Source organism: Mytilus californianus, unplaced genomic scaffold (genome assembly GCF_021869535.1).
Source record: "Mytilus californianus isolate M0D057914Y unplaced genomic scaffold, xbMytCali1.0.p SCAF_1, whole genome shotgun sequence".
Taxonomy (NCBI): Eukaryota; Metazoa; Mollusca; class Bivalvia; order Mytilida; family Mytilidae; genus Mytilus; species Mytilus californianus.
The window spans coordinates 58,490,058-58,508,358 of NW_026262581.1; the positions used below are offsets into that span (position 1 = coordinate 58,490,058).

The 18,301-nt window shown below is 33.4% G+C and overlaps 3 protein-coding genes across 6 annotated transcripts in view; all 3 read right to left on the minus strand.

Annotated features, from left to right (window-relative positions):
• Window positions 1–481: 481 nt before the first annotated feature.
• On the minus strand, window positions 482–2,106 carry LOC127705075 (potassium voltage-gated channel subfamily A member 1-like). Its single transcript, XM_052209353.1, has one exon. The coding sequence runs from the start codon at window positions 1,934–1,936 to the stop codon at window positions 641–643; it is 1,296 nt and encodes a 431-aa protein (XP_052065313.1). The 5' UTR covers window positions 1,937–2,106; the 3' UTR covers window positions 482–640.
• A 7,895-nt stretch (window positions 2,107–10,001) lies between these two features.
• Window positions 10,002–12,571, minus strand: LOC127705058 (potassium voltage-gated channel subfamily A member 1-like). Its single transcript, XM_052209333.1, has one exon. The coding sequence runs from the start codon at window positions 12,286–12,288 to the stop codon at window positions 10,843–10,845; it is 1,446 nt and encodes a 481-aa protein (XP_052065293.1). The 5' UTR covers window positions 12,289–12,571; the 3' UTR covers window positions 10,002–10,842.
• Window positions 12,572–17,140: 4,569 nt separating this feature from the next.
• The window catches only part of LOC127704699 (zonadhesin-like), a 66,809-nt gene continuing 65,648 nt past the window's right edge, over window positions 17,141–18,301 (minus strand). For all 4 annotated transcript variants that reach the window (XM_052208868.1, XM_052208857.1, XM_052208847.1 and 1 more), the window contains one exon: window positions 17,141–17,416. In XM_052208868.1, the coding sequence (XP_052064828.1) occupies window positions 17,415–17,416 (2 nt within the window). In that variant the 3' untranslated portion in view covers window positions 17,141–17,414. The remainder of the gene's footprint in view (window positions 17,417–18,301) is intronic.

Below are 18,301 nucleotides of genomic sequence, written 5' to 3' on the forward strand. Positions count from 1 at the left end.
GCTTTGTATCGATCTGATGAGTTAAGCCCTTTTCAACTAATTTTTATAGTTTGTTCATATGTTGTACCGTTACACTACTGTCACAGGTTAGGGGGAGATTTGGGCGTCCGCAAACATGTTTAACCCGGCCACATTCTGTATGTGCCTGTCCCAAGTCAGGAGCCTGTAATTCATTTGTTGTCGTTTATTGCTGTATATCATATTTGTTCTTCGTTCATTGATTTGTTCATAAATCACGCCGTTAGTTTTTTCGTTGAATTGTTTTACATTTGTCATTTCGGGGCCTTTTATAGCTGAGGCTATACGGTATGGGTTTTGCTCATGGTTGAAGGCCGAACGGTGACCTATAGTTGTTAACTTATATGTCATTTGGTCTCTTGTGGAGAGTTCATACCACATTTTCTTATTTTTATACTTTGTCTTAAATATTCAAATAAAATGGTTCTATAGGTGTCAAAAAACATAAGTCATAAATAAAACATTGGTCACTAAAATATTTTAATGCAATGTCATTTAAAAGTCATAAGACGATATAAAATTATGAAAAACTATGGTCGGGCTCGATTTTTGATCCAATTATTTACTGAGTATATTAAAACTGGTTATACTTCGAACTACGTTCCTGTTCCTAGGCCTTTTACTAATAATCATCACGAAACGTTCTCTTGGAATATTTCTTGTAATATTTGCCGAAATTTGTTACAATTACAGGTACGGGAAAAGAGAGGGCTAAAATTCCACACAAAACTGCTAATGTACCAACAAGTTTACCAGCGGGAGTTAGCGGATACATATCACCGTATCCAACTGTAGTCAGTGTCACAACCGCCCACCAGAAGGCGCTAGGGATACTGTCAAAATGTGAATCTTCGCCTCCTAGTTCGGCATAATATATAGCACCCGAAAATATCACTATACATATTCCAAGAAATACAGTAAGCATGAATAGTTCCTTCCAACTTGTTGATAACGTTTTTCCTAAGAGTTGCAGTCCAACTGAATGTTTGCCGAGCTTAAAAATACGGGTAACACGTAAAATTCGTATGACGGAAATAGCACCTGTATTCTGTGCAGCACCACAATCATCTGTTATTAAAAATAATATTATGAATAAAATGAACGGCAATATTGCAGCAAGGTCAATCCAGTTCAGTGTGCATTTTAGAAATTGTACCTTAGATGGACACACAATAAAACGCAATAACAATTCCAAAATAAACCATGTCATGCAAAAGGCTTCAATCACAAACAGAGGATGTTTGAAATTGGGCACGTTTATGTATGCGGTTTCATTCTTTGTTTCAACCGACGAGTTCATGCAAACACAGTTTTCAAACGCTGGTAATGTCTCTACACAAAATGTTACTATGGAAACTGTTACGAACAGAACAGACAACACAACTATTACTTTGGCACCAACAGAACTATTTGGATATTCCATCAAAAGCCACAGCTTAGCCGGTAAATTCCCAGATGGCAAAAGTGGTTCTTTTTCTTCTGGTGGGAACCCTTCCTTCTCTTTATAAGCTTCAACAGTTTCTTCATCGAGTTCATAAAATTTAATTTCTTGCAGAAACACATCGGATGGCACCTCTGGTGGTCGTTTCAGCCGCCCACCACTCTGATAAAAGTAAAGAATAGACTGAAATGTCAATCTATGGCGATCAAAGAAAAATTCATTTCTTTTTGTGTCCCAATAACTGCATCTTTTAGTTCTATCCCCAAGTAAAGTGTTTGGGTATCTATTCAGTGTTCTTATTTGGGTTTCAAATTTCAATCCACTTACATTTATAGTAATACGTCGGCATTCATCATCTGTACACAAGTGAATATCACTGTCCGTTTCTTCGCTCAATCCACTAACACCTTTTTCATTTTCGCCAAGAAAACAAATTTCTTCTCCCATATCTTTAACACATCCGCTATCGTGATCCATTTTGTGTGTACATACTTGTTAAGTAGACAATTCACCTGACAATTATCCTCAATATATTGTATATAAAAGTGTGTTCACCCACCCATGATTAAAGATAGGGCAGCAAACAAGTTTTGGAGTCTTCTTATCCCGATTAAATAGTTCATACAAATATTTTTAGTTTGTCTTATAACGAGAGATATAATTAAGTTTAAATGTTTTGAATTGAAATACGTGTAAAGGTATAAAAATACAGAATTGTACAAAATTAATTGATTCAGTGTATTCACACGTATAATCCCTTTTTTGTAGTTCTTTTAATTAAGCTCTTCAAGGCCAGTTTTCTTTAAAGGGGTATTAGCTACTATTTAATAAAAAAAACTTAAAGTATGATTTTGTTTGTTTGTTTCAAACATAAAAGCGGAATATTAAATCTTGTAAAGTACCCCCCCCCCCCCCTTCCCCCCAAAAAAAAACAATGGATAAGTAAGTGAGTTAATATACATTCCTCATACTTAACTAGAGTAACTTAAAGGTTTAAAATTGTATAGTGTTCACATGTTCGAGGTGACAAAATGGACATAATTTATTTGGAGACAAAGAGAGGAGGAAATACGATTGTAATTTTTAAAGACCTCTCATTTAGGATATCTAATGTATTACGCTTTTATTGCTGTTCTTCATCTCAAAGTTACAGTGAGGCCTTCAACACGGACCAAAAATACTCTCACATCGCTTCAAGTTGACGACATCCCCTAGCACTGGTTTAAGCGAAATTCTTTTGCAAACTGACGATCACACCACAATCGTGAATTGAAGAACAAAGCCATGGAATAATATAAAAAAAATTAAAACCTGGCAAAAAAATCAAACACGCATTGTCATAATATATCCCGACAATCACACTGAAGCGTGCAAAAAACAATACAAACACTTAGACAAACACATGGCACATCGAGATATATGTTAGATAAACTTGATTGGCAGGAAATAATGTATGTATAGGACAAATAATTCGGGTAGATTGTGCGAGATGTAACACCACCAACTCGGGCCCGGTCAAGAAAAACATACAAGAAAATAGCACATTTTGAAAAAAATAGTTCCTACGCATAGGTGTGAATATCAAACTATGTAGAATATATTTTGGTAGTTTAGGTATCAAATGAAAGGTGAAGGACTGGTGATCCTTGTAGAACAACTTTTGACTGATAATTTTGAATAATACACAAATGTATAAATGAATTCTAAGACTAAGGGCATTTATTGCCTGTTTCTCAGCTATGAAGTACTAGTGTCATGGTGTAAATTTCTTTGACTTTATTTCATAATTTTTCAATACTGTTTTATGTTGTGACAATTTTTCTCAAATCCATATGTCGTAATCTGCTTGAAGTTCAATTAGTAAAATAGAACTTAAAGAGTCAATGTCATTTTGACATGACGGATTAAGCTTAGTACTTGTTGATAGTACAAATCAAGACTTAAGATCAGTTGTCAAAATTATATTAATTAGTGTCATTTTATATTCGAGCAATTCAACATTTGTTATAAAAAGAGACATTAAGAAAATTTAGGCAGTGAGGATTTCCGAACGTAAGAATACGGACCCCGTATTGCTACATTTCAGGACTTTCCAGCGGACCGTGCCGTTGTTATTGTTTTATGGACTTCCGTAATCCATGAACTTCAAGCAGATTACGCCATATGGATTTGAGAAAAATTGTCTCAACATAAAACAGTATTGAAAAATTATGAAATAAAGTCAAAGACATTTACACCATGACACTAGTACCTGGTTTGGTGTATCCAGATTCCCGGTAACCAGTATGGTCTGGTGTGTAAATAAAGGTTTATTATCCCCGCCCCTATAAATGTTTGAATGTGAAAAAAGTAACGTAGAAAGGAATGGGGGCCAAGAATAGGTGGAGTGCGTCTTATTAAAATTTCATTACACAAATTAGCCATAAATTGAGAGAATGATGTAGCACAAGAATAAATACGACAGTAACTTACCATAAAATACCATAAGAGCATACACCTCAAGCACGGGGAAACTTTCTTCGACCTCCGAACAGCACCTGTATTATTAGCGCAAATGAAATGTATTATTTTGGCGAAAATGAAATATGGTTTGTGTCACAAATGAAAGATTTTTGGCGAAAATGTAATGTCAATTGATTCAAAAATTAAATGTTTCGTATTTTTTGGTAGTTAAAGCGTTGACCTTGCGCACCCCTTTTTAAATATATAGAGAGCTTCCGCGTTCAGCCGTCTTAGGTTAACGCTTTTTTACCCAATAAAAGTACAAAGAGGAGCAATAAATAATGTCATTATAACATGTTTGTTTCGCTGTTTTCATAATTAACTTCGATGAACGAGGTCTTAGGTTAACGCTTTTTATCCAATAAATGTACAAAGAGGAGCAATAAATATTATCAGTAAATCATGTTTGTTTCGCTGTTTTCATAATTAACCTCGATGAACGAGGTCTTAGGACGTGTCTTACGATGCTTTCGAAGACCAACCCCTGTTAATTTTCGTCTGGCCCCATCTTACGGTTTTTATATATCCCAACTCGTTCGCAAAGCCCGTACCTGTAGTAATGTTATAGATTTCAAAGAGCGTAATCTATTATAACTGGTACATTATTAAGCCAGTGATTTCGTCTACCAACAATAAATCAAAACTTTTACCCAATTCTTTCATGGATATAGAGATTTGCTGTAGAATTCGGATTAAAAACGGGATATCTCATCATAATTTTTACGGTGACGTTGTTTATAGAACCCGTAAATTTAGATACGATCCACTTTAACTCATTGATCATTGAATAAACCTTGTCTTAAAGGTTATCAATTTAACACTGTAGTAAAATCATTTATATTCAATTTGTTTTTATCAATACTAGCATTTATTTTGTTTTTGAAATATTAAAACATAGCTTAATATATATTGCTATATACATAATTACTCTAAATATCAGCACAACAATGTTAAATCTGCAAATTTGCGGAAACACATTTTTGTTCCTCCCTCGCCGGGATTCGAACTCATGCTATTGAGATATCGAGACAACACTACATGCACTGTGTCCAGCGCTCTAGACCACTCGGCCACCACTGAACTAAAAAATTCAGCTTTCGGTGGCCTAGTGTTACCTATCCTCGTCAGTAGAATCTCCTAGTGTTACCTATACAGTTATGAGTACTCTGTTGATATTGTTTACTTATGTTTCGGTATTGCACAAGGTCAAGCGTATCTCAGACTGTTTACGAGGTTTACATTAAAATTGTTGAAGTGTTCTGAATGATACCTAAATATGGGAAAACATGATTTATTTATGAGTTGTTATTGGCTTTGAACTAGCTTTCAGTAACTGCGAGTACTCTTGTATCTGCGATTTATGTTTAGTGTTTTTATGTTAGTTGTTTTTTGTGCTTCGTATTGATGTTTTGAGCCATTTGCAACGGATTTTAACATTTTGTTCCTATGTCGTACTATTACACCACTGTCCCAGGTAAGAGGAGAGTTGACCGCTCACAAACATGTTTAACACTGCCACGTTCTTTGTTCCTGTCCTAAGTCAGGAGTCTGTAATTCAGTGGTTGTCGTTTGTTCATTTCTGTCATATTTGTTTTTCATGAATTGTATTGTTATGAATTCAGCCGTTTGTTTTCTCGTTTGGATTGTTTTACATGTTTCATGTCGGTGTCTTTTATAACTGACAAAACTGTATATGGTTTTCCTTATTGCTGAAAGCCGTACGATTGCCTATCATGGCTAAATGGTCATTGTTTGTATTATTGTCTTTCATTTTTGCTAATGTGCTTTATCTATATGCCATTTTGTTTTTCATGGTTGACATATTTGTTTGTTTTTATAGGGATTAGGATTATAACACAATGCTGACTGCTGTACCCCTATTTTTGACATTTTGATCTATTATGTCTGTATGTTTTGTTCACACATTGTTGTCAATACAGTGGAATTTTATGCGACTGTCATACAAGTGAGAGGTTTTAGCTAGCTATAAAACCAGGTTTAATCCACCATTTTCTACATAAGGAAATGCCTGTACCAAGTCAGGAATATAACAGCTGTTTTCCATTCGTTTGATGTGTTTGAGCTTTTGATTTTGCCATTTGATAAGTGACTTTCTGTTTTAAATTTTCCGTGGAGTTCGGTATTTTGTTATTTAACTTGTTAATATAATAAAAGCATGTGTAAAACTGGTAAATTATTAAGTCGGGGATTTCGTTACGAACATATTATTTATACCTTTATCAAATGCTTTCATAGATACAAAGATTTGGTTAGGAAGTTTGGCTGTACCTGTAGAATTATTATTAAAATCAAGATATCACATCTTTAATTTTACGGTGATGTTGATTTTTAGCCCGTAAATTTAAATGCGATCCATGTAAACTCATTGACTCTGAATAAACTTATTCTTAATGGTTATCAATTTAACAAAGTAATAAAATCTTTAAATATTGTTTTATCGGACTTACATTGATTTTGTTTTTGAGAAATTTTCAGTAACTGCGAGTACTCTTAAATCAGTGCTTTGTGTCTATTTTTTTTATGTTAGTTGTTTTTGGGCATCGTTCCGATCTTTGCGGTTTGGCAAATTGCGACTGATTTAAACAGTTTGTTCTTATGTCTTGCTATTACACAACTGTCCCAGGTAAGAGGAGAGTTGACCGCTCCCAAATACGTTTAACACTGCCACATTCCTTATGTTCCTGTCCTAAGTCAAGAGTCTGCAATTCAGTGGTTGTCGTTTGTTCATGTCTGTCATAATTTTTTTTCGTGAATTGTATTGTTATGAATTTAGCCGTTTGTTTACTCGTTTGAATTGTTTCACATGTTTCATGTTGGTGCCTTTTATAACTGACTATACTGTATGGGTTTATCCTTTTTGTTGAAAGCCGTACGATTGCCTATAATTGCTTACATCTACGTAATTTGATCTCTGGTGGATTGTTGTCTCATTGGCAATCATATAACATCTCCTTGTTATTGTATCCAGCAGACACATTAGAATCTAAAGTTTGATAATATTTGACCATAATTCTTCCATTCGTATATTATATTACCCTTATCGAAGACACCGAGTGTACCACAGTTTGTATGACAGTGAGTAGAATACACAGCTGGTTCCGAGTGTACCACAGTGTGTATTACAGTGGGTAGAATACACAGCTGGTCCCCGAGTGTACAACATTGTGTATTACAGTGGGTAGAATACACAGCGGGTCACCAAGTGTACCACAGTGTGTTTTAAAGTAGGTAGAATACACAGCTGGTCACCGAGTGTACCACAGTGTGTTTTACAGTAGGTAGAATACACTGCTGGTCACCGAGTATACCACATTGTGGATTACAGTGGGTAGAATACACAGCTGGTCTCCGAGTGCACTACATTGTGGATTACAGAAGGCAGAATACTCAGCTGATCCTTGAGTATACCACATAGGGTTTAATACACAGCTGGTCCAGGTGTACCAAAGTGTGCATTACAGTGAGCATAATGAACAACTGGTACACGAGTGTGCCATAGTTTGTATTAAAGTGAGTATACTAAACAGCTGGTACCCGAGTGTACCTCATCGGTTTTACAGTGGGTAGAATACACAGCTTGTCCCCGAGTGTACCACAGTGTGTATTACAGAGGGATAGAATGTAAAGCTGGTCATCATTGTACAATAGTGTATTACAGTGGTTACTTCACTTCATTTTTACTCTGGTCGATAGTTGTCTCAATGGCAATCATACCACATTTCCTTATTTTTATATGAGAATATACAACTGACAGAGATATTGAAAGAAGAAATCTTTGTAAAGTTCACACATAATACATGATGGTCTTGAAGTATAGATTCTAGGTACTGACGTTGTTTATCATCTTAATTACGTGTTATAGTGTTCTTTTATTTTTTTTGGTAATTATTAACCTTTAATGATTAGTCCATTTTCGGTAATATCTTTTTGGCGTGGCTCAGTACTTATACATCCCGCCATTGTGTTATTGTGCTATGGTCATTGTTTGTATTATTGTCTTTCATTTTTGCTTATGTGCTTTGTCTATAGAGTGTCTAAATGCCATTTTGTTTTTCATGGTTGACATATTTGTTTGTGTTTATAGGGTTAAAGATTATAACACAATGTTGACTGCTGATCCCTTATTTTTGACATTTTTACCAATTATGTCTGTTTTGTTCACACATTGTTGTCAATACAGTGGAATTTTATGTGACTGTCATACAAGTGAGAGGTTTTAGCTAGCTATAAAACCAGGTTTAATCCACCATTTTCTACATAAGGAAATGCCTGTACCAAGTCAGGAATATGACAGCTGTTTTCCATTCGTTTGATGTGTTTGAGCTTTTGATTTTTGCCATTTGATAAGGAACTTTCCGTTTTGGATTTTCCGTGGAGTTCGGTATTTTGTTATTTTACTTTTTAATATGATAAAAGCATGTGTATAATAACTGGTAAATTATTAAGTCGGGGATTTCGTTACGAAAAATTTATTGAAACCTTTATCAAATGCTTTCATAGATGCAAAGATTTGGTTAGGAAGTTTGGCTGTACCTGTAGAATTATTATTAAAATCAAGATATCACATCTTTAATTTTACGGTGATGTTGTTTTTTAGCCCGTAAATTTATATGCGATCCATGTAAACTCGTTGACTCAGAATAAACTTATTCTTAATGGTTATTAATTTAACAAAGTAATAAAATCTTTAAATACTGTTTTTATCGCACTTACATTCATTTTGTTTTTGAGAAATTAAAACATACTAGTAACTAAATATATATTGCTAAATATAAACAAAAAATATATACAGTTGTGAGAATTCGTGATCCTACATCCTGTTGATACTGTTTACTTATATATTTTGGCATTGCACAAGGTCATGTGTTTCTTATACCGTTTATGACGTCTTTACACTAAATACATTGGATGTGTACTGATTAAAACTGTAGCCAGGGAGAACATGAGTTTTATAAGTATTTATAAGTTGTATTTGGCTTGAACTAACTTTCAATAACTTCGAGTACTCTAATATCGGTGCTTTGTGTCTTTTGTTTTTATGTTAGTTGTTTTTGTGCGTCTTTCCGATTTTTGGAGTAAAGCTAATTGCAACATATTTTAACAGTTCGTTCTAATTATGTTGTGCTTTTACACCACTGTCCCAGGTAACGGGGAGGGATGAGCGATCACATTCTTTGTGGCATGTTCCAAGTCAGGAGCCTGTAATTCAGTGGTTGTCGTTGGTTCATGTCTGGCATATTTATTTTTTTGTGAATTTTATCGTTAAAAATGAATCCGTTAGTTTTCTAATTTGAATTGTTTCACATTTTTTTCATGTCGGAACCTTTATAGCCGTTTATGGTGTATGTTTTTTCTCTTTGTTGAAGGCCGTACGGTGACTTATAATTGTTTAAATCCACTTTTTTGATTTCAGGTGGATAGTTGTCGTATTGGCAATCATACCACATCTCCTTAATTGTATACAGAGAATTCATTCATTTGAAATTGAAACTGAAAAGTATAAGGCAATTAAGCGTTCTTTTCATTTGATTCATTCGTTACCTTGCGTGGAGTAATATTATGTCTTATGACCGATCTACTCTGGTAGTAAAGGAAAAGATCTCTTATAATAAATTCTGGTGAGATGGGAATCTCTTTCTCTTATTCGACAGTCATTGGATATTTGGACAATCTGAGTAAACATTCCGCCAGTACTTTCATTATCTTTTGGGACTATCTTGGCACATTTTGAAGCCTACACTACGTTTTTCATCAAAATACCCACAACCTCTTTAAATTTGTCTGTTTACAGTCCACATCGTAAATTTAATAGGTAATAACTTTTTTGTAATCAAACTTTTGTCGTATCTTTGTTGATATAGCAAAATAACACTTTGGAATGGAATTTTAAAACAGCACAAAAGAGAAGAAAATAATTATGAAACTTTAACCCGAAATGTATCTAATACATATTTGGGAATAGCACTCGAGCGACTTTGTAGTTTTAAATGACATTTATAATATATTTACAACACACATCAAATCCACACATCTTCTTTAATCCAAATGCAAGTATGATATGTACAACCAGTTATAAAAGATTTCATCCGACGAAACAAATAAAATATTCCTAAATATAAATATATTGTAAAGTTGCCAGAAGTGTTCAAAGAATGTGTTTATCTGAAATCTTTAATGAAAATACACGAGGCTCGTTCATTACGTAAACAAAATATGAAAGTGATGAGTTTTACTTTGTGTGATGAGATTTATAACTCGTGTGAAGTGAAATGAACATTTCCATTTACGTCAACACTCTAGTACATGTCACTGTGTATGTATGTAGTAATTGAAAGACATTATACTGGTATTATACAAAGTTTTCACAAGGAAAACCTTTATTACAACTTAAATATCCTTTAGTAAATAATACCAAACAATAGTTACCATGTGACGTAATGTTTTTGAAACTTCGGACACGAATAGATAGCCGGATTAGAATAATGTCGAAGTAGACTATTTATAACAAAATAATCCGTAGAAATAACAATGGTAACTCATCTAAGTTAAAAATACTGAAATATTAATCTTGCATAATGGAACAGTGTTTAAGAATTCCTGATCCGACATGAATTAAATAAGTTGGCCACTTTTTTGGTTAACCAGAATATATTACCCAAAATTATATCTATTTTATTCTGGTGCATGTTAAAGTCTTCTTCTTTTTTTTATACATTTCTTAGGTATATATGTTTTCTTTTAGTTTTCATTCGTCAAAAAAAACAATAAATGAATTTAGAAATAAGACTACATTATTTAAATGAATTAAACCATTAAAGGTGTATACAACGACTGACAGTTCTGTTTGACACTTCCAAATATCAAAAGCCACCTCTACCAGTAGATGCGCGGTAATAGTTACTAAAATTTGTCACAATTACAGGAACTGGTAGTGCAATTGACAGCAGTCCACATAAAACTGCCAAAGTGCCGATAATCTTGCCAAAAATTCCAACCGGATACATATCTCCGTATCCGACAGTTGTCATGGTAACGACTGCCCACCAAAACGATCCGGGAATGCTAGTAAAGTGCGTGTTTTCTTGAGATAGTTCCGCATAAAAAATAGCACCAGAAAATATGACAATTCCTATTCCAAGGAACAGAACGAACATCATAAGTTCTTGTACACTGTCTCTTAATGTTTTCCCTAGAAGTTGTAGTCCTTCAGAATGCTTGCTCAATTTGAGTATCCTTGCAACTCTTAAAACCCTAAGAACCGATATAGCACCAGTTTTTGATGATCCCTCGCATTCTCCGCTTATAAAGAGCATGGCTAACGATACAACAAACGGCATAATTGAAACTATATCAATCCAGTTGACAAAATTCTTTATGAAAAGGATTTTAGAAGGACAACTGATGACTCTAAATATCAATTCTATAATGAACCACGACATGCATGTTGCTTCTATGATAAAAATAGGCTGCGCAAAGACAGGAACTTCTTTACGAGTAGTTACATTTCCAAGATGAAAGTGTGTTACATTTTTACACCCCATATTTGCATATTGAGGTAAAGTTTCCACACAAAAGTTTACAACAGAAACAACAATAAAAATGACGGATAACAATGCGCAAATTTTAGCAGCTATTGAGCTCGTTGGGTATTCAAAAAGCTCCCAGACCTTTCTTTGAAGAGGATTTTTTGGCATTATTTCATGTCCAGTATCTTCAATTAAAAATCCTTCAGATTCCTTATAAGCAGTAATAACATTTGTTCCAAGCTCAAAAAATTGCAACTCGGTTAGAAAAACATCAGTTGGAACTTCAATAGGTCTTAAAAGCCTTCCACCACTTTGGTAGAAATACAAAATAGCGGGGAAACTTGGTCGATGTCGATCAAAGAAAAATTCCTTCCGCTTAGCATCCCAGTAATATTCTCTTTTAAATTTATCTCCAAGAAGAGTGTTGGGAAGTCTATTGAGTGTCCGCAGTTGTGTTTCAAACTTTAAACCACTGACATTGATAATAATCCTTTCGCATTCTTCTTGTTTGCAATTATGACCATCAGTTAAACTGGCAGTTTCCAGGAACTCTGGCTTTTCCATCAAACAAACGGATTCATGGTCAGTATCATGCTCACTTCCTTCCGGAATTAGTTCGGACCGTTTGGATTCACATGATGCATTCCTGCGATGTTTTCGCAAAAAATGAGGCGAATGTGGCGAATGGTGATGGTAGTCCGGCGAAAGATACCCATCTCTCCCTGATACTGCAATTGAAGGCCTTGGCTGATGTGTTTGTGCTTGGCTGATGACATGCATTGTTCAACAAATTATAACTGTTGGATCGAATTCTCCAAAAACGAATGAGAAGGTATAAATATAAATCACTGTATAATAAACTGTATTTTCGACGTCACGTTCACATAATAAAAACTCCTTTATCCATTCATAGGTGTCATTACAAATGTTTACACCAAATTGAAGAACTTCAAATTATAATCATTGAATTCGGTATAAAAAAACTCTGTGTATTTTCACTTTGATTATAGTCCTATTGAACACCCGTTTAAAATTTGGCAAAGACTGTTTGTCTTCATGTAATTTATTTCGCTAGCGGGGTTTAAATGGTTTTATGTACATATATTTCTATACAGGGGAAATTAAGTAACCAATTCAAAAGTATGTTACGCGTATCTTATATACCTTTAAATTTTCATTATCATGGATTAAGATTTAACTGGATTATTTAATAGTAAAGTGGATTACAAATATATATTTGCTTATATGACGACTTCGTATGATTTTTGACAAAAAAACAACAACAAAAAAGCATACTGATAGAGGAATTTGCCAAAATTAAATACCGCCGTTTTGTATTAAATATAAAGTTTGATATATTGTAAAGGTATAAAATCTTTACTATAGGTTTCAACTCCCTCGGGCAAAGTTGACCTTAAAGGTATTTGGCTGTTATTTTTATGTCCTTTTTGTCATATACCTCTTTAACTGTTTCGGTTCTTATACATCCTTGTCAAATATTCGGCTTTGAGCGTTCCTGGTGAAGATAAATCCAGAAAAACCATTGGACAAATAAAATTTATAAAGTGTTTTCATTTTTTACTCGGCACAAACTGTGAGGGTCTGGATGGAGGGTCATTCATTTTTGTATTCTTTATATCTAATGCCCACTATTCTCTATTCTTTATATCTAATGCCCACTATTTTCTATTCTTTATATCTAATTCTCTATTCTTTATATGTAATGCCCACTATTCTCTATTCTTTATATCTTATACCCACTATTCTCTATTCTTTATATCTAATGCCCACTATTCTCTATTCTTTATATCTAATGCCCACTATTCTCTATTCTTTATATGTTAGTACCCCATTATTCTCTATTCTTTCTATGTTAGCACCCCATTTTTCTCTATTCTTTATATCTAATGCCCACTATTCTCTATTCTTTATATGTTAGTACCCCATTATTCTCTATTCTTTATTTTTAAAACCTATTTTTCCCTATTCTTTAATTTTATTGCCCTTTATTCTGCACTTTTTGCCTATTGTTCTCTATTCTGTAAACTCCATCCAGACCCTCAACTTTCCAGAACGTTATCAAGCACGAAAGAACATCTTTTAACCCTTTTCTCATGTAAAAATTACGTTTATTACATGATTCGAAAACAAATATTGATTGATTGTTGGTTTCTTAAAAAAATTCAAACTTGATTCAGATTTAGGAAATCAACAAGATAAGAAGTGAACGAAATTAAACTAAATTTTTGAAAGGTTTAGAGATTTGTGTTGACCTTTAAAACGTTACATTGATCTTCTCATACACAAGATTCTTTGCTAATTAGTTATGTTTTCTGATTAAACTGTAGACCTCAAAGAAAAGGTATCTAGTGCAGCTATAGTGGTTGAAATTCACAGATTTTTTACAAGTGCCTAGAAATTTAGTATGTCAGTTGCTGGAACATGTAATTGTGCAAGACAAACTATCGCTATAAGCCTTGCTCTTTTTAGCTCACCTTCAGAATGTTCAGAATGTTGAGCTCTAACAATTGTCTACAGACGTCAAAACTGTCAGACGGCTTCTTATAGGAGTTATTGCCCTTAAATGACAAATTTTACCATTTTTTTCTTTCATTTTTGCCTATTTTCTTGAAAATTATAAAAGATAGAGAGAAACTTTAAATTGTAGAAATGATCAGCAAGACAAGTTCTACAAATAAGTCTAATGGTTGAAATCGCCAGTCGACTCCTTGTTAAGAGTTATTGCCCTTTAATGACGATTTTTACCATTTTTTTGCGTTTTTGCCTTATATCTACAAAATTATAATAGATAGATAGAAACTTAAATAAACAAAACTGATCAGCAAGACAAGATCTACAATTAAGACAAATGTTTGAAATCGTCCAACGACTCCATATTGGAGTTATTGCCCTTTAATGATGATTTTTACCATTTTTTTGCGTTTTGCCTTATATGATAAAAATTATAATAGATAGATAGAAACTTAAAAAGTCAAAAATGATCAGCAAGACAAGATCTGCTAACAAGTCAAATTTTGCCGATATAGTTAGTAGACTGTCACTCTTTATAGAATTGATTGCCCTTAAATGAGGATTTTTTTTACCCTCTTTTGTTTTGAGCAAAAACTAAAGAAGATAGAGAGAAACTAAACAGACTAAATGATCAGCAATACAAGGTAAAAAAAACAGAGATTTTTGTCATGAAATCTATTCTTGTCTACAATGTTGGAGAGTGTCCTTTGTTGAATATGCATACAGACTAAGGTGAGCGACACAGGCTCTTTTAGAGCCTCTAGTTATTTTTATTTATTTTATGTGTTTTTATATATCAGGGATGTTGAACAACTCTGCAATTACAAAATGGTATGGGAGTAGCAAACAATTAATCATAGTAAAAAAAGAATCATTAAATATCTAATTATCAACAATAACCATGATTATTACGGTATCAAACATACTTTAAAGATTATCCACTACGGGTTTTTGTAATCATTCTCAGGAGGTCCATATTTTAACTCGTTGGATTACTAATTAAAATGACCAAATATTACACATATAATCAGCTAGAAACTAACAAAAAAAGCTAATGGTAAGAAGATATAGATTGTTAAAATGCATTCAGATAATAGAAAGTTACAAACGGATTAAATAATAATCTTTATTGTCATAAAGCATATAAAATAAAGCTTGTGACAAATCAAAATACAAATTACAACATATATACAACAAATCTTATAACAATCAGTTAATTAATTAAAAATACATAATGTTAAGTCATTTAACAAGCACACACATGTACGTGGTTCTAGAACCTGTTAGATAAAGTGACTGAGACGAAAATATCTCTTTATTTCTCATGAAGCCAATGCATTACATCAGTACAGAGATAACAACAATAACTATTTACGATATATACAAAACAAGGACAGAGGTTACAGAAGTCACTAGCCAGGAGGACAAACAAAAGTATTAACATTTTTTATAAATAAACAAAGTTTCTTCAGGACTGGTTTCCGTGTACTCGACATAAGTTCCGAGAATTTAGATGTATTATGTCGTTGTACAAAATAGGAGGATAAATACGCTGTACGTTTTTGATCGAAAAAAGTACATTCAAATATATAGTGATATTCGTCACCGATTTGTCGATTGTTACATTGATGGCAAACACGGTTTTCTCTCAATACGTTTTGCCACCTTCCTGTTTCAATCGGCAATTTGTTATTAGTCGTTCTAAATCGACAAAGAACAACGGCATCTTTAAAGTCCAAAATATCAGAATGATGAATAAAATGAAGAGTCAACAGAAATGTAATTCTAATTTAACATCAGAAATAAATCATGGAAAACTATCGCTATGCATGTCTCTTTTATTCTCCATGTGTGTTTTCTTATTTGTAAATATGTTACCGGGATCAAGAACGCATATGAAAAAGTAAAATAACAAAAATACCGAACTCTAAGGAAAATTCAAAACAGAAAGTCCCTTATCAAATGGCAAAATCAAAAGCTCAAACACATCAAACGAATGGAAAACAACTGTCATATTACGGCATGTTAGATAGGGTTAGAAATTTAACCTTGCAGCAGGTGACCTACTAACCCTTCAAAGAGTTGGTATAAGGTTTATCTAAAACCCTATATAATATGCTCTTCTTTCCAGTCTTCATCCCGGTTACACGCGCTTTGCAGAGCTTAACTATTTTATTATTATTGATTTGTTCTTGCTCTGAGTTTACATGAAATTTTTGCAACTGAACGTTAAGTAAGCAAAAATCAATCAATCTTATTGCAACATGCAATTGCTCACAACTTTAATTACCCTTTGGTTTTAATGGATAGCTGTCTCATTGGCATACAACATCTCCTTATTTTCATATTGCCTTCATATCATATTTCTTGTAATTAAATCCTGTTTTCTTTTTTTTCTATAGACGACGTTGATTCCAGTACAAGATTGTCCAGATATATTCATTCATATATCCTTATACCTTTGTGGTATATACACACAGAAAAAGAATTAACATGGTCTAAGCCGAAAATTTATTTATGAGACTGGAATTTTTCACAAGTAACCCTGCCAAACATAATATATCTGTTTTAATCACTCCAAATATCAACAGACATAGTTAAGTTACACGTTAGATATTTATTTCCATCGTTATAACGCCTAGTGTAAAGGCATGCCTATCAATGATGGGAAAAGCGTTTCAGCAAATACAGACTGAGAGGTTAAAAAGAGATATCCTTGTGCAAAAACCCCAGTGGTGCTTAAATATAAGCGAATTTCATCTGATAAAAAAATACATGTACAGCTATCGACCAATCAAAATCCAATACTTGCATATTCGTTGGTCTCTATAGAAGTTATTGATACTTTGACTTGTCTAAGCTCCCGCTGATTTAGAGCTTATCGTATAGTATGCACCCTTGTCCACCATTGAAAACCATATATCTCTAGATGTCTGTCATTTGCTAACTTATGTTGTTAAGTTGCTGTCACATTGAAGTTATTCCATTAGTCCTATTCATATATATATATATATACTATTGAATGGGATTTTCTAGAAATATGTAAAGAACTCGGTACCTTGAAACAAGAACAAATATCGTTGAAATAAAAAAAAAGAACTTTTTCAGCATCTATACTGTATTATTGCTGTGGTATTATTAGACTGGTTCCCGATCGCAATATTCAGTATGTTACACATATACAAATATGTCCTCGTGACAATGTATGGCTATCAGCTAATACCTGGAATGTAGTCCCGGGAACCAGGATATGGTACTATTGATTCACAGTTTAAAGATTAATTGGTGAACATGTCATTTTTTAATGCTTCAGAACAAGATGTATTTCCAAAATACCTGTCTTGACAAAATTAATCCTGCTCTGGCACATGTATTCCTAAAAATTCGTAAATGATATTATTAGTTGTTATATATATTTATACAGTTTAGGCGATGTTGCCATGATGTCATGGTTCATATCCTGCTGAGGGAAGAACAAAAATTACTTACGCTTTGCAATCTAAAATAGATGAGCTAAATTTTAGACGATGTATACATAAAATGTGCTGTAAGCTCTCACTGTATAACCATAGGTTATCCACTAGAAATCGTCTGTCGTAAAGTTGTCACATAGTAGAGCTTTCTTAGATTTTGACGAAAGGTACGAACGAACGTAAAGGGAGCATGTATTACATTTCCACGATAACACTTAGAGTCTTTGTTTTATTTCGTAAAACAGCATTCTTTTCTGAATCAAATGCATCTTGAAAAAAAATTAAGCATATCGCAAATAAAACACGCTTTTAATATCTGAAAATAAAGAAAAATAGTTTCAAATAAGCTTACGTTCGATACGTAACTTATGTTATCCACGATTGCACACAATTGCGCGGGAATTGTTCAAGCATCCGTTTCGATCACCATTAACATTTTAATGAAATTATTGAAGTATGATATTCTAAATTTAACGACAAGATTCACAATTATTTTTATTTTGAATGAGTATGCTATCATCAAATTATCAACGTGGATCATCGAGATTTGCAAGACATTTGAAATAAATCTGGGGGAAAAAAAGATTTTCCGATGAAGTTTTTTTCATTAATGTTAAGGTTAAATGTGAAAAAAAGTTATGTGACTCTTGTGATCGCAGGAAACATGTGAAACGGAACAAATATTACAGCCCCCACTTGAAAGTCAATGGTCGTTGCTTTAGTATTTCAAAGATGATTTTCATGGTCTGTTTTTCAACTTGTAATATCTTCAGTTAATGCAAGATACG

Coding starts and splice junctions, on each gene's coding strand:
- LOC127705075 (XM_052209353.1), bottom strand. CDS start 1,936: ATGGATCACGATAGCGGATGTGTTAAAGATATGGGAGAAGAAATTTGT.
- LOC127705058 (XM_052209333.1), bottom strand. CDS start 12,288: ATGCATGTCATCAGCCAAGCACAAACACATCAGCCAAGGCCTTCAATT.